At 59.0% G+C, this 23,269-nt stretch overlaps 1 protein-coding gene across 1 annotated transcript in view; it reads left to right on the top strand.

Annotated features, from left to right (window-relative positions):
* The first annotated feature begins 3,930 nt into the window (after positions 1-3,930).
* Positions 3,931-23,269, top strand: part of COL9A3 (collagen type IX alpha 3 chain) — a 23,512-nt gene continuing 4,173 nt past the window's right edge. The window contains exons 1-30 of the mRNA XM_049869454.1: positions 3,931-4,010; positions 4,618-4,686; positions 5,905-5,940; positions 6,640-6,711; positions 7,261-7,314; positions 7,633-7,668; positions 7,913-7,936; positions 8,218-8,271; positions 8,796-8,849; positions 9,233-9,274; positions 10,578-10,634; positions 11,109-11,162; positions 11,696-11,749; positions 12,050-12,103; positions 12,765-12,818; positions 13,171-13,224; positions 13,884-13,937; positions 14,746-14,799; positions 14,916-14,969; positions 15,500-15,544; positions 15,635-15,688; positions 15,902-15,955; positions 16,452-16,505; positions 16,619-16,690; positions 18,274-18,309; positions 19,179-19,223; positions 21,372-21,404; positions 21,556-21,702; positions 21,813-21,867; positions 22,517-22,699. Coding sequence (XP_049725411.1) covers positions 3,945-4,010; positions 4,618-4,686; positions 5,905-5,940; positions 6,640-6,711; positions 7,261-7,314; positions 7,633-7,668; positions 7,913-7,936; positions 8,218-8,271; positions 8,796-8,849; positions 9,233-9,274; positions 10,578-10,634; positions 11,109-11,162; positions 11,696-11,749; positions 12,050-12,103; positions 12,765-12,818; positions 13,171-13,224; positions 13,884-13,937; positions 14,746-14,799; positions 14,916-14,969; positions 15,500-15,544; positions 15,635-15,688; positions 15,902-15,955; positions 16,452-16,505; positions 16,619-16,690; positions 18,274-18,309; positions 19,179-19,223; positions 21,372-21,404; positions 21,556-21,702; positions 21,813-21,867; positions 22,517-22,699 — 1,774 coding nt within the window. The 5' untranslated portion in view covers positions 3,931-3,944. The remainder of the gene's footprint in view (positions 4,011-4,617; positions 4,687-5,904; positions 5,941-6,639; positions 6,712-7,260; positions 7,315-7,632; positions 7,669-7,912; positions 7,937-8,217; positions 8,272-8,795; positions 8,850-9,232; positions 9,275-10,577; positions 10,635-11,108; positions 11,163-11,695; positions 11,750-12,049; positions 12,104-12,764; positions 12,819-13,170; positions 13,225-13,883; positions 13,938-14,745; positions 14,800-14,915; positions 14,970-15,499; positions 15,545-15,634; positions 15,689-15,901; positions 15,956-16,451; positions 16,506-16,618; positions 16,691-18,273; positions 18,310-19,178; positions 19,224-21,371; positions 21,405-21,555; positions 21,703-21,812; positions 21,868-22,516; positions 22,700-23,269) is intronic.

The following is a 23,269-nucleotide window of genomic DNA, read 5'->3' as shown; positions in this document are numbered from 1 at the left end:
AGGAGACAGTCTGCATCTGTAAAGATTGCAGCCTTGGAAACCCTGTGGGGTAGTTCTACTCTGTCCTGTAGGGTCACTGTGAGTCAGAATCAACGACAATGCTAGCTGCAAGTCCAGCCTCCACTTCCATGAAAAGTGCTGATCTTTCCTGAGTGTTTCTCTTGGGGGGTTGGGAGGGTGGAAAGATGGGCAAACAGGAAGTCCCTGAGTTCTGCCCCACTAGTGCTGGGGTCGAGGGAGGGGTCTGTCCGTTCACACTGCCCCCCCCCCGTTTCCTCCCCTCACTAGAAGCGGTGGGGCCCCTGGAGCCTGGACTTCAGTTTGACTCTGATGGGATTTCTGCCATGGAGGGAGACTGGGCGCTGCAAGTGAGGCATCCTAAGAGTCATGTTAGCAGGCTGGGCTCCCACTGACCCCTGGTGGCCAAAGCTCAAGTTCGGAAGGAGAATCACCAAGCCTGGAGGGGGTCCCATAGGAGCAACCCTCAGAGGGGCGGGCATGCGGGGATGAGTGGGCAGCTCCAGCCCACCCCAGCCTCTGAGCTTTGGGGCAGTGATGTCCTGAGGCAGGTGGAGTGCTGTGCACTTTGCCCAATCAAAGGTGGTACTGGCAGGCTGGACTCTTAGCAGGTGGGTGTGGGTCAGCCACCTGCCCCCAGCTCACTGGCCCAGGCAGAGCCCTCCACTAGGCCCCCGCCACCCACCAGGCGAGGCACAGCAGCTCTCCAAGGATCCAACGTCTGCCTGCAGCCATCTCACCTCACCTCCATAGGAGGATCTGCAGAGCTGGAGTAGCTTTGTGAGGGAGCTGAAAAGGCAAGGTGGCGGCAGAGCTGGATCCCCAGCGCAAGGTGGTTGCCCCAACCCAGGCAAAGGCCAGCTGCGCTTTCCCTAGGTCTGTTCAGGGGGAACCCTCACTCTGGCCAGACCTGCGCTAGATATTGGTGCAGAGCTGGGTGGCAGGGCAGGGCCTGGAAGAGTGGGACCAGATGGAGAGAGGAGGAGGAGGGCTGGCCACACCCAAATCTCACCCTTGCACTGGTGGAGGTGCGGAGGAACAGTCCCCAGGTTTGGGGGTAGGGTGTGGTGGCTGGAAACCTCTGGCTGAGCTGCCAAGGAAGCTGACCTTCCCCCTTTCCCCCTCCATGTCATAAGGCCTGTGTCTCTGGAGATACCTCCCAAGACTCTTGGACCCCAGGGAGGGCAGGACCTTCCAGGCTCTGAGACTGTTCGCACATACCCCTCCTACTTGAGGGTGTGGTTGGGCTTGAGTGAGCAGCCAACAATAATCTATCCAAGTGGGAAGTAAGGAGATTCCTCCAGTCTTGGAAAGATTAGAGCAACACATTCTTATTTATTTTTATTGTGCTTTAAGTTAAAGTTTACAAATCAAGTCAGTCTCTCATACAAAAATTTATATATACCTTGCTAGCTGCTCTCCTAATGAGACAGCACACTCCTCTTCTCCAGCCTGTATTCCCTGTGTCCATTCAACCAGCTCCTGTCCCCCTCTGCCTTCTCATCTCACCTCCAGACTGGAGCTGCCCACACAGTCTCATGTGTCTACTTGAGCCAAGAAGCTCACTCCTCACCAGTATCATTATCTATCTTGTAGTCCAGTCCAATCCCTGTCCAAAGAGCTGGCTTCGGGAATGGTTCCTATCTTGGGCTAACAGACAGTCTGGGGACTGCCTCCGGGGTCCCTCTAGTTTCATTCAGACCGTTAAGCCTGGTCTTTTTATGAGAATTTGAGTTCTGCATCCCACTGCTCTCCTGCTCCATAAGGGATTCTCTGTTGTGTTCCCTATCAGGGCAGTCATTGGTGGTAGCTGGACACCATCAAGTTCTTCCGGTCTCAGGCTGATGTAGTCTCTGGTTTATGTGGCCCTTTCTGCCTCTTGGGCTCATATTTACCTTATGACTTTGGCGTTCTTCATTCTCGTTTGTTCCAGGTGGGTTGAGACCAACTGATGCATCTTAGATGGCCACTTGCTAGCACTGAAGACCCCAGACACCACTCACCAAACCAGGATGCGGAACGTTGTTTTCTTAATACGTGTTGTTATACCAATTGACCTAGATGGCCCCTGAAACCATGGTCCCCAGACCCCCTTCCCTGCTACTCTGGCCTTCAAAGCATTCGGTTGCATTCAGGAAACTTCTTTGCTTTTGGTTTAGTCCAGTTGTGCTGACCTCTCCTGTATTGTGTTTTGTCTTTCCCTTCACCTAAAGTAGTTCTTGTCTACTATCTAATTAGTGAATACCCGTCTCCCTCCTTCCCTCTCCACCCTTGTAACCATCAAAAGTATTTTCTTCTGTTTAAACTTTTTCTTGAGTTCTTATAATAGTGGTATCATACAATATTTGTCCTTTTGCAACTGATTTCACTCAGCATAATGCCTTCCAGGTTCCTCCATGTTATGAGATGTTTCACAGATTCATCATTGTTCGTAATTATTGCATAGTATTCCATATGTGAATATACCATAATTTATCCATTCATCCATTGATGGGCACCTTGGTTGCTTCCATCTTTTTACTATTGTAAACAGTGCTGCAGTGAACATGGGTGTGCATATATCTGTTTGTGTAAAGGCTCTTCTCTAAAATATATTTCAAGGAGTAGAATTGCTGGTAGTTCTATTTCTAGCTTTTTAAGGAAGTGCCAAATCGATTTCCAAAGTGGTTGTACCATTTTACATTCCCACTAGCAGTGTATAAGTAGAGAAACACATTGTTGACTGAGTTATTTTGCTTCCATACACACTCTTTTCCATCTGCTTCTTGACAATTCACATCATCTCAAACACCATGAGTTCCTGCCTGCAGAAATGAAGCTCATACAGTGTCCTATCAATTCTAAACAGCACCTCTCTGGGATTCTTAAAGATTCAGAGCCCTGAGGGTGGGGATGGAATTCTGCACTTTGGACATGCCTTACAGGTGACTTAGATGTTTGAGAGTCCTCCTCCCCCCCGCCACGTGGTCACTGAGGCCATCTGGCTGATGGTGCTGCCTCTTACTTGCTGTTCTTCTGCCCCTCTTCTTCTGCCTCTTCCCAAGGTTGAGTAGAGCTTGTACAGACCTGGTGACCCCTGAGATGCCCAAGGCTTGTAAGAAATGGGAACAGCCCACAGCAGCCTCGGGGTTCCTGTTCACCACAAATTTTGTTTAAGCCCCAGGATTATGATGGTATTTCCTTCCTCCTGCCGGAGTCACCATTTTGCACTCCTAGAAGAAGAGGGTCCCGGATAAGAGTCACGTTTGCCAGTGGTGGCTGGCATGTATAGACCCCTGCATTCCTTTAGCTTGGTATAGGCTGGGTTTATGGGTAAGGGTCCTGGGGAGGGGGGTGCCCAGCCCAGCCAGCATGGTCCTAGGTTTTTGCACCAGGCAGGGCAGTGGCAGAGACCAGGGAGGTGCCAGGTGGTCTGGCCTCCTGGCACAGGGCCATTCACCCTCTCTGGGGGTCTTCCTGGGTCTCAGGGCCCACTCACCCTGGGGAGAGGTATGTGACTCGCAAACCCCATTTCTGGGATAGGGAGGCCCACCTGGCTCATCCTCAAAAACAGCCCTTGAGTGTGGAATTCTTCCGCCTTTCCATGCTCTGCTTGAGGCACAAGAGAGAAAAGGGCACCTTTCTTTTTTTCTAAAAGGTGTCTGTGTGCAGCTCACCAGTCCCAGGATAATTTTAACTTAGAGACTGGCTAGAAAAATGCTGCCGTTGGGTTCCTTTTTTTCCCCTTGGCTGGCTGGGCAGTAGGCAGTGGGGAGGGGCAGCTGAGCCCCGCCCAGCCCCAGGTGGGCCTGGCTGAATGGGGGGCTTGTGCAGCAAGGGCAGGCGGGTGTGCTCAGGCATCCTGCCAGCCCCGCCCGCCACAGCTCCTGCCTGATGCTGCAGCCAGCCTGCTCAGAGTGCAGTGCACGCGGAGCCGGGAGGCAGCCATGGCCGGAGCCCCCATGTTGGCCCTCCTCCTGCTCGGGCAGCTCCTGGCTGTGACTGAGATGCAGGTGAGGCCAGGCCGCGGGGCACGGGGCCTGGGTCCCCGAGTGAACCGCCAACTGGGGCTTGGGCTTGGGGGCTTTGAGCTTAGTCGTCAGGGGTACAGCCCAGTCAGTGGACGACCCCCATCCCCTGTGACCTGGGCAAGCGGCCCAGCCCAGGCGACTGCAGCGCAGCCTTGTTGCCCATACCTGCTTCACCAAAGGGGCGCAAGAGCTGTGGGTGCCCTGACTTGCCTCACGAGCGCTGGGATGCCTCAGGATGAGTCCAGGGGCTGCCCCATCCTCCCTCGCCAGCCAGCGTCTGAGTGCTGCTGACACTGCCTGGGACACACAATGTTGCCTTTGTCCCTGCTGGCTCCCTGCGGGCCAGGGGACCAGGGCACAGAAGGCGGATGAAGTGTGCACCAGTGTCCTGCGCTCCACAGCCTGGGCTTTGCTGGGGCTCTGAGGTTGATGGGGGTCGCAGCTCGGGGGCTGCCCCGTTGGGCCCCTGTAATAGCCCCCAAAAGAGGAGACATTCTGTTCCATCGGGAGTGAGGAGCCCGGACCAGTGGGGACCTGCCACAGGGGGTTGGGGAGGAAGGCTTCCTAACCTCAAGTTTCTCCATTTCAGAAAGTGGGACCTCGAGGCCCCCCTGGCCCCCCAGGGCCTCCTGGAAAGCCAGGCAAGGACGGCATTGATGTGAGTTGGGTCCCCTACCCCGACTCATGGGAGGGTGGGGGAGCTCCATGAGCTTCTAGTCTGCCTCTAATCTCCCTGAGCCCCCCGCCCCCCAGACAGCCCAATGGAGAGAAAATGAAAACTTCCCTCTCAGGGTGGGGGAGGGGCATCCTTGGCAAGGAGCCAACAAGGGGTTTGAAACAAGACAGAACTGTCCTTGTTCCTGTGGGGCCAATGGGGAGGGTGGTCCTCGGGCTAGAAATGTGGGTGCTGATGTGTGTGTCTCTGAGTCCCCACCTCTGTGTGGGTGGGCGATGTGGGTCTCCTTGGTGTTGCTGGGGACTGGAGTTGGCCCTGAAGGGGGTGGGGGCAGGCTTTTCCCCAAAGGGCATCCTTTGTGGGTGCCCTAGGGAGGCCAGGGTCAAGGATTGTTGGGGGCAGCTGGACTCCTGCTGCCTGTGCCCCCCAGCCCCCCTCCTGCCCCATGTAAGGCTTCTCACTGCACTGCTTCCCTGGTGGAGTCAGTGAGGGGTGTATAAGGAACTCTCCTCATCTCAGCCGGAGCCCCTCACCTTCTGCCCTTCATGGCCGTGTACCTCCTTCCGTCCCCGAGGGCAGGACTGCTGCTCGGGGTCCTGGACTGGGGCCAGCAAAGCACACTGGTCTCCCCCCACCCCCCAGCCAGACTCCCCTGCTTACGCTGGGCACCTCGAGCACCACACTCCCTCCTGGCTTCTGTGCCCCCGGGTTGCCAGGCTGACAGGAACTTCCAGTTTACACTTGGCCTTGTGGCCTCAGCCAAAGGATTCCGGGATGGTGGCTGTCAGTGGGGGTGCTGTCAGAAGAGGCTGTCTGATGGGGGTTCTGGGGTGCCTTCCTAGGACTTCAGGTGGGTGGGTGGCCCCTTCCCCGACCATGTGGAGCTGGAGGTCTCTTGGCACCCTCAGCCTGCTTCCTAAGGCTCTTAGGTGGTGGGGGGGGTGGGGCTCCAGTATTTCTGGGGGGGTGTGCCCCAGCAGCCTTAGAGTGGTTCCCGAATACTGTGAGGGCTGTAAGGTAAGCCCAGCTCTGTCCTTCCTCTGCACACCTCTCTGCCCCAGCCCATTGGGGTGGGGAAAGCGGGGTATGGGGGCGTCCCATCTTGTCTCAGCTGCCAGGCTTTAGGGCTATCTTCTTCCCTGGGGAAGGGTTTCAGGGAGCACTCCTTCACATGTGGGTGTTCTCCCCCTCACCCCACAGGGAGAAACTGGTCCTCCAGGTCTGCCTGGACCCCCGGTGAGTGTCCCCGATGTGGTGAGAGGGCTGGGGGTCGGGTGGACACAGAGAACAGAGGGGTCATTGAGGCCTCTCCCATCCTGCTGGGTCCAGGGTCACCCGAGGGGAGGGCTCAGAGGGCTAGCAACAGGGACCAGAGCCAGGAAGGGGGTGGAGGGGGGCTGTGGGGTTCAGGGTGTCTAGGCAGGGTCTGGCTTTTAGGCTGTCTTTGGGCCAGCACCTGGTGGGGTGGAGGGTGGGGGAGGAGATCGACAGCCTTGCTGGTCCACCTGGAGGGAGGTGGTACACTGACCCTCACAGAGCGGGGCTCGTCCCCTGCACCAGTCAGCCCAGGAATTGAGGGTGCAGAGACCTGTCTGGGCCCCTGGGGATCCCAGAGGAACCTACTGGCCCTTAGGTAGGGAGGCTGAAGTGGTCTGTGCCCATCCTACAGACACTGCCAATAATTTGAGGGCAGCCTTCCTGGAGCCAAGCAGGCAGGCAGGCAGAGGCCAGGTCTGGGGTTTCAGAGCAGCAAGGAGGGGCTGAGGCCCCAGAAGGGTGGGCCCATCTCAGATTGCTAGTGGTGCCAGGTCAGAAAAGGCTTTTCTTCCCCAGTGAAGGCGAAGGCGAAGGCGAAGGCGAAGGCAAGGGCAAACGCGAGTGCTCAGGGCCAGCCACCTCCTCAGCCCTTCAGTCCCACGCTCTTCCCTCCCACAGGGACTGAAAGGGGCCCTGGGGAAAGCAGGGAAGCCAGGAGAGGCCGGGCTGCCGGGGCTGCCTGGTGTGGACGTGAGTGTACTGCCCCCTCCCCAGCCCTGCAGTGGCTGCTCCATCCCGGCAGGGCCAAGGGTCAGGTTTTAATTGCTGTCGTCCAGCTGGGCCTGCTTTATCCGCTGTCCTGTAGAAGGCCATCCCCAGACGTCCCCCACAGGGACCCCTGGCCCTCGTCCCAGACCTGCGGACATCTAGTGGATGGCGGAGCCAGCCCACAGCTAGAAGGGAGAGCCTGCCAGCTCCTGCTCAGCCAGGAACAAACGACCATTGTCCCAGCGCCGGCCACACTGACCGTGGCCCCAGTCACCCTGTCTGTTCGCCTGTGCATCCATCTGTCCGTGGTGGGGCTTGAGGCCCGGCCCCACGTGGGTTTCATTAGCCAGGACTAGAGACAGTCTGAGATGCGTGCTGTCCCGTGGGCTTGTCCCCACTTCTTGCCCCCACACCCCCACCCCAGCTGTGGGCACAGCAGGGACAGGTGGTGGGCAGGAGAAGAAAGTGCCAGAATAGCCTGTGGCACTTGTTCCTGTATGACCCCGGCCCCTTCTCTGCCTCCCTTTCCAGGGTCTGACTGGGCGGGAAGGACCCCCCGGCCCCAAGGGTGCCCCTGGAGAACGGGTAAGTGCCCCTGGGTCCCCAGGCCGGGCTGGTGGTCTGTACAGCTGGGCATCTCCTTCAGGACATCTGCAGCTGCTGGGGCGTGGCCCTTCTTCTGCGCTCCTCTCAGTGGGATTCACTGACCAGCACCCCAGAAAAGCACCTGTAGGGCATCGAAGGCCCCTCCCCTTGGGCCTCAGTTTTCTGGAGGCAGGGCTTCATCTCTGCCCCGCACCCACAGAGGAGTTGTGAGGCCCTAGTGGGACTTCGGGGTAGGAAGAGGTTTGCCTACAGGCTGAGCCCAGCCTCTCCCTGACACCCTCTGTTTTCCTCCCACAGGGAAGCCTGGGACCCCCAGGGCCACCAGGGCTGGGGGTGAGTACTGTCCTCTCCTGTGGGTGGGAGTTTGGGGAGGCCCAGTGCCCTCCCCTCAGGCTGGGTGTCGTGTCTGCCCTGTCTTTGCAGCCTCTGGGGCGAGTCCCTGGACTGTGCTCTGTGGGGGAGGGTTCCCCGGAGCAGACACGCATCTCCTGATGGCCCCCCAGGAGCCACCTGCACAGGAAGGGGGTGGGTAAACTCAGGTGTTTCCACGGAGTTGACCTATGTGTTTCTTCGGCAGGGCAAAGGCCTCCCCGGACCCCCTGTGAGTACCAGCCTCCCCCACACAGCCCCCCACACAGGCACACACAGTACCCCAGAGCTGCCCCCAACCCAGAGCCAACCTTAGATGTCCCACAGCACGTGGGAGTGGGGCAGGCTCCTTGGGGACAAGCTCGTCCTCACATCCCAGAGTCCTGTCCCTTTAAAAAAAAAAAAAAAAAAACCCATGCGGGCCCAGGACTGGGGTCAGATTCCCCAGGGCTGGATCCGCTGGGGCCCTCAGCAGCTCTCTGGGTGCAGACACTCCCCCTTTCCCCCCTCCAGGGAAAGGCAGGAGTGAGCGGCCTCCCAGGTGGAGTCGGCCTCCGGGGTCCCCCGGTGAGTAGTTATCCCAGGTCCCCCACCCCTGCAGCAGGCTGGGTTAGCGGGCCCATGACCTTGGGACCAGCGACCACCCATGAGCCCACCAGGGGCTCCCATGTCCAGTTGCCAGGGGCTGCCCTCTCCCCCCTTTCCTTCCCTCCCCATTTCTCTTCCTTTTTCCCTCCCCCTTCCTGCCCCTCTTCCTCTCTTTTTTCCCTTCCCCTCCCTCCTCCTTTCTCCCCTTGCCCCTCCTCCCTTCTCTTTCTCGCCTCCCGCTTTCTCTCTCTCCCTCCTTCCCCTTCTCTCCCCATCCATCTCTTTGGTAGGTGCTGCCTGAACCCTGGCCAGTGATCCAGGGAGAAGGACAGACCAAGACCAGGCTGACCCTAGCACAAGGCCATGGGTGGGGGAGATGGGAAGAAGCTGGGGCATCCCACGGGAGGCACTGTCTGAGAGGGTGGCTTCTCTTTGGGAGTGGCCAGTCACTTCATCTCAGATGGGAGCTGCTCCTGCCCCAGCTAAGCCATAACCCCCCACAGGGACCCTCTGGACTCCCAGGCCCCCCAGGCCCCCCAGGACCTCCTGGACCTCCTGTAAGTACTGGGCTCGAGGGGATGTGCTGGGCGTGGGCATGGGCACGGCGCCTGTGCAGTGCTGAACTCCTCTGTCCCCAGGGCTCTGATTGGTGTGAAAATTCCCTCACTCCCCAGAGACAGGCCAGCAGATGTGCAACGTCAAGGCTCAGACCTGGCGTCCACCTCTCCCAGGGACAGGGTGGTTTCTGTTGTTGTCATGTGGCCCCAGCACTGGCCACATGTGGAGGGGGGAGCAGAGAACCTACCTGTGGGGGGCTGAAGTGTCCCTGAGTTCCTGGTGAGAGGGAGGGCTGTAGTCTGTGAGTGGGTGGATGACAACTGTGGAGGGAGGGAGAGTGGCTGGTGGAATGGTGTCAAAGTCAGCTCTATCTCTGTTCCAGGGACAGCCAGGGGTCCTCCCTGAAGGTACTACCAACCTGCAGGTGGGCACTGCAGCCATTAGTGGAGGGAGCTGGGGCTGGGGGTGCCATGTGTGTGCATGCATGTGTGTACCTGTGCCCTGTGTGCACGTGTGTGTGTGTATGTGTGTGTGGGGGGGGGACTGGCCTGACCCACGGCCTCAGGGATGCTTCGATGTGGCACCCCACTTGGGGCAGGCAGAGGCTCCGCAAGGCTGGGTGACACCAGCTAGGGTGCCTTCCCATGCCCTCCCCACACCACAGGCCAGTCAGCACTGCCCGCAGGCAGCCTTGTGGAGTGGTTTTCTTGTAAATTAGAGAAAACACGTTAAAAGTTCAGTTTCTCAGTATGTGAGCTGCATCCAGAGGCCTTCCAGCCCCACGTGACAAGTGGGCCACACTGGGCAGCAGACAGAACACGCCGTAGCCCTAGGAGGGCCCAGAGCCGGCCTGTGGTCACTGCGGTGGGAGCCTTTTCACTGTGCAGGGAGAGAAACCAAGGCTTTCTCCTCCCTTTTGTGTGGCTCCTGGTATCAGTGGCACCTCGTTTCCATGGAGCAGGCTTTTGTGTTTGCAAAAGACAGATACCTGCTTTCTCTGAACTGCCAGCCACCACCCCCACCATGCCTGAGCCGCCGCGGGGGGCGGGGAGGGATCCCTAAGGACCGGAGACCTTGGGCTGAGGGCAGGTGGAGCGGGCAGGGGCACAGGTTGAAGGTGCTGTGGAATGATCTGGAAGTCTCAGGGCCTCTGACACACGGTGCACTGGGTCTGTGCCCCAGAGGCCACTGGTCTAAGGCCTGGGCTCCTGGGACGTCACACCCAAGCTGCTAGAGCCTATTGGGTAAATCAATAGGATGTGGATGCAGGACCAGGGTCCCACCTAGAGCTCCCAGGAAGGGTAGGGGAGGGATGAAGGGGAGGGATGAAGGGGAGAAGGGGAGGGAAGAAGGGAAGGGATAAAGGGGAGGGATGAAGGGGAGAAGAAGGGGAGGGAAGAAGGGGAGGGACGAAGGGGTGGGAAGAAGGGGAGGGACGAAGGGGTGGGAAGAAGGGGAGGGACAAAGGGGTGGGATGAGGCTCCTTCCTTAAAGCAAGTGGCCACCTGTCAAGTGCTGTGGTGAAGCCCATCCCTCTGTGGGCCATTGTAGAAGTCAGAGCTCCTGAAGGAGGAGGCCTCTGAAGTTGGTCTCCCAGGCAGCCTGTCACCCCATGGCCAGCACCAAGAGGCTCATGCTCAGCTCAGCTTCGGGTGGGGTGTGGGCCAGAGCAGCCAGCTGGGCTCCTGTTTGCCAGGAGGGATCTGACCCTCTGTGCTTTCCAACAGTGCCCTGCCATCTGCCCGCCAGGACCCCCCGGCCCCCCAGGAATGCCGGGATTCAAGGTGGGACACGCTGGGAGGAGAGGCAGCCACCTCTACATGCTCTGAGGTGGGGGGTGGTGGGGATCTGGGAGGCCTGGCCCATGTTCCCAGCATTTTCACAGGAAGAGGGGGTTAGCCCCTTACCCTGTTTGGGAGCCCTTGTTCTGTCCCCAGCCCCTCAACACCCTGGTGACACACTGGCCATGAGGGTCAGAAGGTGGTGTGAGGCTGGGTGTGGGAGGAGAACTAGTGTCATGCGACAAATCTGCCCCACCCTGCCTACCGCCCCCCTCCTACCTCCCGGTGGGAACCCAGCACCACCTGCCCCTCTCCTTCCTGCCCGCTGCTGTCTTGCCATCTCTTGGGCCTTGGTTTTCCCATCGGGCCAGGCCTGCTGTCTTGAGCTCTTCGGGTGGCTGGATTCTATCCCCTTGGGAGCGGGGGTCTCTGAGGGGCCCGTGGGCTGTGACCCATCACCTTCTGTGTTGGCTTCAGGGACCCACGGGCTACAAAGGGGAGCAAGGAGAAGTTGGCAAAGATGGTGAGAAGGTAAGGCGAGACTGCTGAGGGTGGATGGAATCTGAGTGGACAGAGCCTGGGGTAGGTAGTGCCTGAGGGTGGGTGGAGCCTGGGATGGGCAGAACCTGGGTATAGGTGGAGCCTGAGTGGACAGAGCCTAGGATGGGCAGAGCCTGAGGTTGGGTGGAGCCTGAGTGGACAGAGCCTAGGATGGGCAGAGCCTGAGGTTGGGTGGAGCCTGAGGTAGGCAGAGCCTGAGAGTGGGTGGGGCCTGAGGGTGGCTGTGAAGCAGAGGGGAAGGGGCTGGAATGGAGACCGTGGGTCATGGTCCTGTGGACGAGCATGGTGTTCCTGTGGACATGCCCAGCCACCCTGGAGGCAGGCTAATGTCACTGTGGGCGAGTGACCTCCTCCATGAGCCCTCCCCTCAGCTGTGGCAGCTCAGCTGGGAAGTGGGGGACGTCCCCTGCTGGGAAGGCTGGGGGTAGGCAGCAAGTGGTGGGGGAAGGAGCTGGAAGAGCCCAGGGCCTACCTGCGCACACACTTTCTCATCCCTGTTGCAGGGTGATCCTGGCCCCCCTGGGCCCGCTGGCATCCCAGGCACCGTGGGGCTGCAGGTGAGGCTGGCAAGGGTGAGGAGGGTAGGTGGGAAGCCCTCAGACAGCCACGCCCAAGCGGGAGTAGTTTAAGGCCGAGGGGGCAGTCTGTCCACCTCCAGCGGTGGGGAGCTGTATGGGAACCAGGCTCAGTCCCACGCTCCGGACCACCTACCCAAAAGCTCTGCGGGCCTGAAGCTGAGGCTGAAGAATTTTAGGGCAAACATGGGGCCCCCCAGAGCCAGGCCCCTCACGTGGCCCCCCAAGGCGGGTGGAGGGACAGGCCCTTGGCTGGGACCCTGCATCTCTGCTCTCCTGCAGGGCCCCCGAGGACTTCGAGGACTGCCAGGGCCTCTCGGGCCCCCCGGGGACCGGGTGAGTCTTTCTCCCCCTTGTGAGGGCTGTGTGCCACCGGCGTCAGCCCTGCCACCAGCACACATATGATCGAGTGGCTGTCTGTCCCCGGCGACTGTGGACCAGTCTTCAAGAAAGCCCAGGGGCTTGGGGCGGGAAGACAGGGGCCTGAACCCTTGCCAGTTCTCAGGTCAGCCCCCAGCCGCTCCCCTCCAGCCGGACCCAGGCTCTGGCAGCTGGTTAGAGCCCCAGGCTGTGGCGGCATGTGGCAGGGCAGGGACCTTCCCAGCCTCGGTTCACACGGTGTCCACGGAGCAGGCTGAGCCAAGTGTCCTTAAGGACCCCCACACCATCGTACAAAGCAGGGCTGTCTGAAGGCTCTTGTGGGCCACACGGAAACGGTTGGGTGGGTGGGGCCCCAGTGGGGGAGGAGGGACTTCAGGACTGCAGGGGTGGAGCCAGTTCTAACCCAGAAGGAAAAGCCTTCTGCGCTAATTTGTCAGAGGGGCTGCACACAGCAGGGGTGCATTGGCTTGGGGGTGCACGGGCATGGGGCACACGTGGCAGGGGGTTCACACGGGGGCGGTGGGGGAGCCTGCATGGGCAGGGGTTGCATGTGGCAGGGGGGTAACACAGCAGCTACCTTCAAATGGGCCGGTTCAGACTCCCCTCTCCTCCACAGGGTCCCATTGGATTCCGAGGGCCCCCAGGGATCCCAGGCGCACCTGGGAAAGTGGTATGTATGTCATGTGTGTGCCATGTGTCGTGTGTGTGTCATGTGTGCACGTGTCACATGTATGTCACGTATGCGGTGTGAAGAACCCCTCTGGCCCGCCCTTGTAGGCTGAGCCAGACCTGGGTCACCTGGGCCAGCACGCACAGACAAAGGGCTGCTCCTGACGACCTTGCAAACCAGGGCGAGGGTCCTGGGTGGGGGTGCATTATTTCTCATTACGGATGTAAAGCAGGGCCCCACCTCTGATCCTCAGCAGGGTTGGTCCTGCCCCACTCCTGGGGACACCGGCCCTGCAGTCAGGCCCTGGCTACTCTACGTGGCTGACTGTGTCCTCTCCCCGCTTGTCTCCCAGGGTGACAGAGGCGAGAGGGGCCCAGAGGGGTTCCGTGGACTCAAGGGCGATCTCGTAAGTGAGGGAGAACTTTTTCTCTGCCCTTGTGCAGAGGGTGCGGGGAAGGGGGTGGTGGAAGAGACCACAAGGGGGCATGTGCAGGGGGGGCGCCCCCGCCCAGCACTCTTTGTGCTCTCCTGAAACCGCGCCAAGCACCCATGGCCCACGTGGCACAGGACTCCTGGAAGCTACCAGCAGCTTAGCAAGCTATTGTCCAGGGCAACCACAGTGAGTAGTCAGGCAGAGACAGTGGGACTGAGCCCTGGTAGAACCCTGCCAATGTGGCCCCAGGCGGCCTGGCCAAGGCTGCCCATGGGGAAGCAGGATAAAACAGAGACAGGTGAATGTGTGTTGTGTCCAGAGACGAGCCGAAGTGACAATCCCCAGGCTGGTATTTGCCTGTGGAAACTCCAAGCCAGCTCCCTCTTCATTCTCGACCACACCTGGCCAGTGAGAGATTTGTCTGGAAAAGTGTGGGAGGGATGCTGCGCTGTTTCAGGGTCCAGCCTGCTGTCCCTGTACATGCATAAAGCCAGGCTAGCAGAGTTTCTGCATCCTGGCACATCGCCTGGTGACCGGAGCAGCCTGGTCCCAAGCACTAGGGGCGAGCATGGGGGTGGGTATGGTTTCTCCCTCTGCCTTGGCTGCTTCAGCCGATTGCCATGTTTTTTCAGGGCAAACCTGGCCCCAAAGGGATCCCTGGACTGGCCGGGCTGGCCGGAGAGCCGGTAAGTGCCATCTCGGCAGCATCAGCTCTTGCAGTGGATCTCCTGGCGTCTTCGTAACAGCTTCCTCCTCAAGATCGATCCTCATCGGGGTCCCAGGCTACACACAGGCTGGCTCGCTGGTAGCTCAGTCTCAGGGCCGATGGTCAGGAGGCCCTGCACTCGGCACCGCAGCTGCTGCCTCAGAGAGGGCGGTGGCTGTTGGACAAGCCCCCACCCTTGTTTGCATTTGCAGTCCTGGGGGTGGGCTTGTCTGCTTTCCTATGGGGCATGCGAGGAGTAGGGGGTGCACAGACATGAGCATCAGAGGGTCCTGGGAACTGGACCCTCCCTGCGCATCCTGGTGGCCAGGCATCCTCGACCCATGCTCCCTCCAGCCCCTCTCTTGTAGAACGTCCTGGTCTGTGGCCCTGAGGGGCGGACCCCTGGGAGGAGCCCTGTCAGATTTCTGTCTCTTGGTTCCGAGACAAGTGACCAAGAGTTGGGACAGGCAGAGCTGGGTCCAAATGCTGACTCCTCAGCCTCAGTCTCCCCATCTGTAAAGCAGGAGCTACATAGAACTTCCCTGGGTGGTGTGAGTGGAAGGCTGCACGTGGGCCCAGCCACCCCCTTGTTGCTGTCTGCCTGTTCCCACACCTCATGGCCTCTGAGGGCAGCCCAGGGGGCCAGGTGACCACTGCAACCACTTGGCCATGGACAGCCCATGGGCAACTCAGGCCTGGCCAGTCCAAGGGGGGGCAGACACAGGGCAGGGGACGGGGAGGCAGCTGTCCAGACTGCGGGAAGGCCTCACCAGTCCCTTCGTCCCCAGGGCATGCCAGGCAAGGATGGCCGGGATGGCATGCCAGGGCTTGATGGAGAGAAGGTCAGTGCAGCTGCCGGGTCCTGCTGAGGGGTTTGCTGGGAGGGAGGGGGAAGGAAAGGGTTTGGCCTGGAGGCCTGGCACCCATCTTCCCCCATCCTCATCACTTGTCCCCGCAGGGAGAGGCCGGCCGAAATGGCAGCCCTGGAGAGAAGGGACCCAACGGGCTGCCGGTGAGTGCTGGGGAAGGGAGTAGGGATAGGCAGGGGCCACCAGGGTGGATCTGGGGTTGATCCCTACAGGACTGGCCTAGGAGGGTAGGGGATCATGCCTGTCCAGGGCCTGCATGGTGCTGATCCAGCCGGGGGCTCACTGAGAGGGAGGGCCCTGAGTGGGAAGTCGGGGAGATGCAGGGCCAGGGGCTCCCTGAGTAGGGGAACATGCTGAGTGAGGGCACTCAGAGCCAGGGAGTGCACTGAGCATGGGGGTGTACTGAGCACCGGGTGCTCACTGAGGAGGGTGCCGCGTGGAGCCTGGGGCATGCAGAGCTGGGCGCTCCTTGTGCACGCTAATCTGAGCACACGTGGCTGTGTGGGAGCAGGTCTTTGTGTTCTCCTGGTCTGCCCCATCCTGGGGTCCCGGAGGAGGGTGATGCAGGGGCTCTGTGGGGGAGACAACCGCCCCCACTGGGCATACTCTGTCCCCACTCTGCATGCTGCCAGTGCTGGGGCTCACAGCTCTGACCGTCACCCCATCCTGGCAGGGACTTCTGGGGCGAGCAGGGTCCAAAGGCGAGAAGGGAGAACTGGTATGTGGCCTTCCTGGGGGGCGGGAGGGGGCAGTGCTCGGTCCTAGGCAGGGGTGCAGGCAGCACTCAGAGCACCCACTCCCTCCTCAGGGCAAAGCTGGAGAGCTGGGAGAGGCCGGCCCCTCGGGAGAGCCAGGCATCCCTGTATGTAACCCCCATCCTCATGGGTGCTGCAACCCCCCATCCTAATAGATACCCCACCCCCCAGTCCTCATTCATACCACTACCCACCACCCCTGTATGTATCCCTATCCCCCGTGTCCCCGTACATACCCCAGCTCCCCACATCCCTCTGTGTTCCCCTCGCACCCCCACCTCCTCTGTGGCCCCCACTCACACTTCCCCCTCTGCACCCAGGGAGATGTGGGGATACCGGGGGAGCGCGGTGAGGCCGGCCACAGGGGCTCCGCGGTGAGTGAGGGGCAAGGCCCCAGGTGTGGTCTCCATCTGCACAGGTCGGGGAGGTTTGGTTGTAGCTCACCCAAAGTCCAAGGTGCCCCACGCCCCCAGCCTCACCTTCTGGGTCCCCGGCTGCTCAGAGGTGGTGGAGCCAGGCCTAAGCTGTGGTCACCTCTGGGCCTTCGTGCCTCGGGAGGAAGATGCTGAGGCCCAGCAGCCAGAGGCCCTGGCCAGGCTACCAAGCCCAGCGTCCCCTTCCTAGCCCGATACGGTGACAACAGCAGCCACCTTCCTGGCAATGGGCTCCTGACACTGGGCGTGCCTGACCTCTGCCACCTGCCCACCTCCCCCAGGAGATCCTCCTCCTCCATCCCAGCATCTGGGCCAGACCTGGGCAGCTCCTTCTCTACCCAGCCCCCCTCACCTGTGGAGGGTGTTTCCGGGGGTCCCCTCAGGGCACCCCCACAGGCGAGGGATACCCACTCACACCCACCCTTTTGCTTTTCAGGGGGCTCTAGGCCCACAAGGCCCTCCTGGGGCCCCCGGTGTGCGAGGCTTCCAGGTGGGTGAGGTTCAGGCTGGGACCCAGGATGTGAGCCCAGGAGGGTGGGGCCTGGGCGGGGGAGGGGGCCCTGCCTGGGGCTTGCTGACAGGGGGCTGGGACTGTGTCCACAGGGCCAGAAGGGTAGCATCGGGGACCCCGGCCTACCTGGCCCCCAGGGCCTCCGAGGCAGCGTGGGCGACCGGGTAAGTGGCTGTTCTGGAAAGGTTGACCCACCCCCACCCACACACAACACCTCTGGGACTCAGCAAGGGAGACGGTCACCTGAAGGCCCTGGATGAGAAACTATGTTGTTGGGTCTCCCCAGGACTGGCCACCCGGACCCCTGCACTGGGGGTGCAATGAATGTCCTGGCCACCCGTCCTCGCCCCACCCACCCGTCCTCACCCCACCCACTTACCCATCCTCACACCACCCACCCATCCTCACCCCACCCACCCATCTATCCTCATCTCACCCACCCGTCCTCACACCACCCACCTGTCCTCACACCAAGGCGCTGAACTGGGCCTGACCCCGCCTACATGGTTCTTCATGGTGAAGGTGTCCCCCACAGCAGCAGGCACGGGTTCAGATCCACACTGGGTCCACTCTGCTGAATGAAGACCACGGGGTCCCCCATCAGAGGCCAAGTGATGGCAGTCACAGTCGGTGTGCTGTCAGTGAGCTCCTGGCAGGATGAGGGGATGGGGTGGCAGCTCCAGCCCCCCCGACCCAGGGCTTGAAATCAGAGTGAAATAAGAGAGTGTGATTATCACAATTTGTAGCTTTTCACGGCCCTGTTTGTCTCACAACAGTGGTGCGGCAGGTTCAGTGGGAGGAGGGGGCTGTCCCCATCACAACTGTGACTCTGCCCAGGTGCATAGGTGTGGTGATGAGCCTGGGGCACCATGGGGAAACAGAGCTCCTCCAAGGCCTCCGAGGCCCAGTGCTGCCCTAGTCATCCAGGGAGGAATTGGTGGGCCTGGGGAGAGCCCCCCCACGTGCCCCTGACACTGCCCTGCCAGGCGAGGACAAGGCCTCTATTCAGCTGTCCGCCCAGCCTGAAGGTTCATACTGCTTTCCAGGAAGCTGTGCAGACGTGGGAGCGTGGTCACAGGTGCCCCTTGGTTCCAGGGGTGGGTGAGGACACCACCGCCCTGTGGCTGGATGAATGGACAGTGGGCCCTTTATTAGCCTCCAGGGTGGAAATTCCAGGGTTCGGGGGGCACGCCAACAGCCCAGACCTCTGAGATGGTGGAGAGGAAGGGGGTGCTGACAGCTCGGACACCTGTCTGTCTCCACCCCCCAGCCCCCACTGTCCTGTGAGGGGCACCTGGTTGCTGCATTTCCCTTGGCCAGTTCTCGCTTAGGCTGCTGCCCGAGCAAATGGCTATTTTTTAGTGAATTGTTTTACTGTTTGCTCCTAACCTCTCAGTTCGTGATTGATACGAGCTAGCAGGTGTGAGAGCAGAGGCATCTGTTTAGATGTGAGAACTGATGAACCGGTGGTGCCCATGGTGCCACATGTACAGGGTCCGACTCCCCGTCAGAGCTCGACGTGATGCTGTGGAGCCAAAAGGGGACGAGGGTGACCTATGGGAAAAGGGCGCGTGTGGGTGCCTAGCAGAGTCTGGGACGTGCTCACAGGCTATCTGGGAATGTGGTTTGGTGTTTGGCTTCACACACGGGGCAGGCCCTTTGTGGCAGGCCCTTTGTGCCGTGTGGACGCAGGAGGCTGCCTTGGGGATGTTTGTTGTCTGTTGCAGTGCCTTGTCTCTGCCCGCAGGGCCCGGTAGGAGCCGCAGGGCCAAAGGGAGACCAGGTGAGAGCAGATGCATCCCATCAGAGGTGGGAATGGCCCAGCAGCTACCCTCCCCCCGGGACTCTGCCCACCTCCCCAGCCGCCTTCAGCCTGTTTCCAGAACCCTGTGGGTGGCTCCCTCTTCTTTCAGTTCTCATCCACGTGGTCTTTCCTGTTCATTCCTGCTTGATCACTGTCATTCCCCCCCGCCCCCCCCAGCACAGTGACAACAGCTCTGGTTACCCAGATCCCCAATCCAGGGCACCAATGCCTGCTCTGGGGAGGCATGGGGTCGATAGGAGCCCCAAGAGAAGGGCATCCCTGCTGGGAGGGAACTCGGTAAGGATGGCAGAATTTGGGCTCTCGTCCAGTCCGCTGGAGCAGATGAGATGCAGTTCCTTCTCTGCAGGACATTCTCTCTAGAAACCTCCGGATGGGGGAGGGCCTCCCGTAGCTGCTACCCTGCTGGCACCTCAGCTTCTGCTTCCTTGACCCCAGGCAGCGCTGCTGGAGCTGGCAGAAGGCCCTGTTGTTGGGTGCTGTCAAGCTGGTTCCGACTCAGTGACACCATGTGAGAGCAGAACTGCCCCTAGGGTTTCCTAGGCTCTACTTACAGAAGCAGATCACCAGGTCTTTCTCCCGTGGAGCTACTGGGAGGGTTCAAACCACTGACCTTTTGGCTAGTAGCCGAGCGCTTAATCATTGTGTCACCAGAATGCTGAAGTCAGTGAAAAGGCAGGTTCCAGGTCCTGGACTTCTGGACTCATCTGGAGATGGATTTTTGCCAGCCCCCAGGCGGCTGTCACACACCCGAGGTCTGAGTTCAGCTAGCTTAGGGCAGTCAAGCTGGCTTGGGGACAGCTCCCCCTAACTTGGGGTGTCCTTTCCAGGGCATTGCCGGTGCCGACGGCCTTCCTGGGGATAAAGGAGAGCTGGTAAGTGTGACACGCTGACCTTCAGCAGCTTTCTGGAACTGCTGAAGGTGACGAGCCACGCTCAGTGGGGCCACCTACAGATCCAGGTGAGAACAAGGAGCTGAGATGCTATCCACGTGAAAGCCACGGCCACAGGCTGTCCCTCTGGGCAAACGAGCCGGGCCTGGCAAGGGAACTGACTGTCCAGTCCCCAAGCAAAGGGCGGGAGGCACACTTGCACGGCCCTGCCCCCGCTCCTATCCAGGGGCCCACCAGCACCTGCTCTTGAGTGGTAACGCTGCTTGGAAAGGTCACTCCATCAGGACTTTCAGCATGAATTATCCCTTGTTTTCACTAAGAAAATCATGCTTCCGCAGAGCTAAAAATCATATAAAATAAATCCTTGTGATTGGGTTACATTTTTCACGTTGTGCCACCGTTATTGCTATACCCTTCACATTCCCCTTCTAGAGGTGGCTGCAGTGGAACCATCGCTGGGGCTGGGGGGCAAATGATCTTTCTGACTTTGGAGTACCCGGGCTGGTTAGCCCTGTAACTAAGCCTCCCTTTGAGTCTGGACGAAATGGAGAACAGCTTATCCCCAGGGATCCTGTCTCTGGCAAAACCCTCCTAGCCCAGTGCAGATTTTGCTATCTCCAGCCAGGATAAGCTCAGTTGTGCATGGGTGGAGTTAATTTTTTGATGCATTCTCAGACCATCTCGACAAACGGGACCCTGGGAATCAGGAGAAAACCTGGCGCAGCCCCACTAATCTGATGGGGTGGCGAAGGGACAGTATCTGCTCCAAGCTGGGGAACCTGACCCTCAGCTCTCAGCTACTTCAGTGGTCAGGCTGATTGGTGGGGAGTGTCACCCTTCTGTTCTCGCCAGCTCTGTGACCGCACGACCAGGTCTGTAAGCCCACGGGTGTGAACAGAGCTGCGTCCAGGGCCCATCCTAACCCTAACCAGCCCTGGGGCGGGGCGGGGGGGGGGAGTGTTTCCCTGAGGACACAGGTGGGAAGCAGAGCTTCAGGACCAGACATTCATCTCAGCCTCATTTTTTTTTTTCTTTTTGTTATGTAATATTTTATTGTTTTTGGTGAAAGTTTACACAGCACTTTGGGTTCCCATTTAACAATTTCTACACATTGTTCAGGGACATTGGTTACATCGTTCATGGGGTGTCAATTCTCATTTTTTCCACTCTGGTTGTTCCGTTTCCATTAATCAAGTTTCCCTACCTCCCTGACCTTCTCATCTTTGCTGTAGGGTAAATGTTGACTGTACTCATATAGATATTTTTTTGCCTCATTTAGAGTAAAAACAACAGGTAACAAAGTAAATGTATAAGAAAGTACCATTTAAGGTAAATAACAAGTAAAAAGAGAGTGTTGCTGTTGTGTGGCCTCGAGTCGATTCCGACCCTCAGTGACCCCATCTGACAGAGTAGAACTGCCCCACAGGGTTTCCTAGGCTGCGATCTTTACGGAAGCAGATCGCCAGGCCTTTCTCCTTCGGAGCCACTAGTGGATTTAAATCACCAACATTTCAGTTAGCAGGCGAGTGCTTAACTGCTGCGCCACCAGGGGTCCTTAAAAAGAGCATTCAAAAAACCCAAAACTATTGCCGCCGAGTCGATTCTGAGTCGTAGAGACCCTAGAGGAGAGAACAGAACTGCCCCATAGGGTTTACAAGCAGCAACTGGTGGATTCAAACTGCTGACCTTTTTGGTAAGCATCCTTCTCTTAACCACTGTGCCATCAGGGCTCCTAAAAAGTGTGTAAGTACATATAATACAATCAGTGATATAAAAAAATGTACGTAGGAGAGAAGAATAAGTACAATGACCATCGTCAATGTTTTGGTGAAACCAGAGCATAGTTTTATGGATGACTTCTTGTCTGTTTCATTTTTTAACTTCAAAAAAATTGTGGTGACGATATACCCACCCAAACGTCCACCATACATCTTCAGCACCCACAGTGCAGTGACATTGGTTACATTTCTCACTTTGTGCCCCATTACTGCCAACCTTTTCCAAAATATGATGCTTTGTGTTAATTCACCCTCAACTAAGAAAGTACTACCCTGGGCCTTGGTGGCTGATCCCCTTCCACCGCCGCAGCCACACACAGGACATCAACGTGAAGCCCTTTTCTGTTTGCAGGGTCCCAACGGGCCTGTCGGAGCCAAAGGCATGGTGAGTGCTATGGGGTGCTCTGCCCCGTCACCCTGTGGTGGCGATGCCCGGACCTGCAGCCTGCTCAAAAGTTTGGCCCCTGGTGGGGGGACAGGATAGCGGCCCCAGCAGGGGTCTGGCCTCTGACCGTTTCTCTGCTCTTCCTGTCCAGTCTGGTGACAGAGGCGAGCTGGGCCCCAAAGGCATCCAGGGTCCCAATGGCACCAGCGGTGTTCAGGGGGTCCCAGGCCCGCCTGGCCCTGTGGGCTTCCAGGGGCTCCAAGGCACCCCTGGAATTACGGGGAAACCAGGTGTTCCGGTGCGTATCTCCTTGGCTTTTGGGGGATTTGGGTGTTTTTTCTAAACCATCAGTTACCTTTCAGAGTGTGATGAGGGGCTGTCTGCTGATGGGTCTCTGGTGACTTTTAGGGGAAAGAAGCCAGCGAGCAGCACATTCGGGAGCTGTGCGGGGGCATCATCAGCGGTGAGCGGGGGATGGGCGTCTGGGCCTGGGGTTCCCGGCTACAGCATCCTAGGCAGGCACCGCTCTCCTCCATCTCCCCAGGCAGGCCCCGCCCCCCAACCCCCGCCGTGGGGGCTGTCAGTGCCTGACCACTGCACACGGCCCTTCTCCTCCTCTGCCGGTCTTCCCCCATGTGCTGGCCGTGCTCCTGCCTGCCAGCCCTGGTGGTGACCCCTCGCCTGTCCAGTCTGCCCTGGCAGCGCCCCTTCCCCCATCCAGTCTGCCCTAGCAGCACCCCCTTGCCCGTCCAGTCTTCCGTTTGTACTAGACGAGGGTTTGTTCACACGTGCCTGGCACATAGCAGATGTTCCAGGTGATGCTCAATCACAGAAAACAAGTGTGCCCTTGCGCCTTTGCATGCATTTCCCAGGGAATTCCCTGAGGGGCGTCTTCTGCCCCCACTGGTTCACGGGGTTGTAAGCAGCTCCTTTCCAGCCCTGTGACTCGCTCTGTGGAACACTTACTTATTACACACTCCCAAGTACGTGCAACTGTTTACAATCAGTAAGTGAAGACCTCCTGAGAGGCAGGACAGGTATTTTTAGGCTTCACATGAAAACGTTTATGACGACCCTCACGCGGTAAACGCTCGCATCCTTCTTTCCCAAAGAACAAATCGCACAGTTAGCCACTCACCTGAGGAAGCCTTTGGCGCCAGGATCCATAGGGCGACCCGGTCCAGCCGGCCCACCGGGCCCCCCGGGGCTCCCTGGCTCCACTGGCCACCCTGGTGCTCGAGGGCCCCCTGGATATCGCGGTCCCACTGGAGAGCTGGGAGACCCTGGACCCCGAGGTGAGTGAGTTGGCCCCGCGACACTGTGTTCTGCGGGAACCACGGAAGCCCCCAGACATCCCTTCCGTCAGGAAACTTCGCAGACCTCTCCCTCCCCGTGACAGACATTCTCTGGAGGTCCAGCAGGAAAGAAAACCCCGGGGAGAGTTAGGGCCCTAAGGCTTCCACGTTGCCTCCTCTCAGGCTGTCTAGGGTTCATCCAGCACTTTGTGTTGTTCTAAGAAATGTTATGAAAACTCGAGCTGTCTCTAGAAGTCGCTGAGGTGTGAGGTGCCCACCTCCCCGTCACAGTTAATCCCCGTTAAGCCGGCAGGTACTGGAGGACTTTTAAATCATGTGGTAGTTTCCTCAGATACCATCAGAACATTTAGGGGAGGAATCATTTAAAAACCTGAGAAATGAATAACAGGAGTCCCATTTATACTCCGGAGAAAGCTGGCAGTGTATGGAAATGTCTGTTGCAAAAGGCAAAAATACAAAAATCAGAAATGTTTGTAGTATTTTAAGGACTATAAAGAACCAGAGAAACCTTAACTAGAAAAGATGAAAACTACTGGGCGCCTAGCGATT

Source organism: Elephas maximus, chromosome 25 (assembly GCF_024166365.1).
Source record: "Elephas maximus indicus isolate mEleMax1 chromosome 25, mEleMax1 primary haplotype, whole genome shotgun sequence".
Taxonomy (NCBI): Eukaryota; Metazoa; Chordata; class Mammalia; order Proboscidea; family Elephantidae; genus Elephas; species Elephas maximus.
The sequence above is the reverse complement of the archived record's forward strand: the minus strand, read 5'-3'. Positions and strand labels throughout refer to the sequence as shown.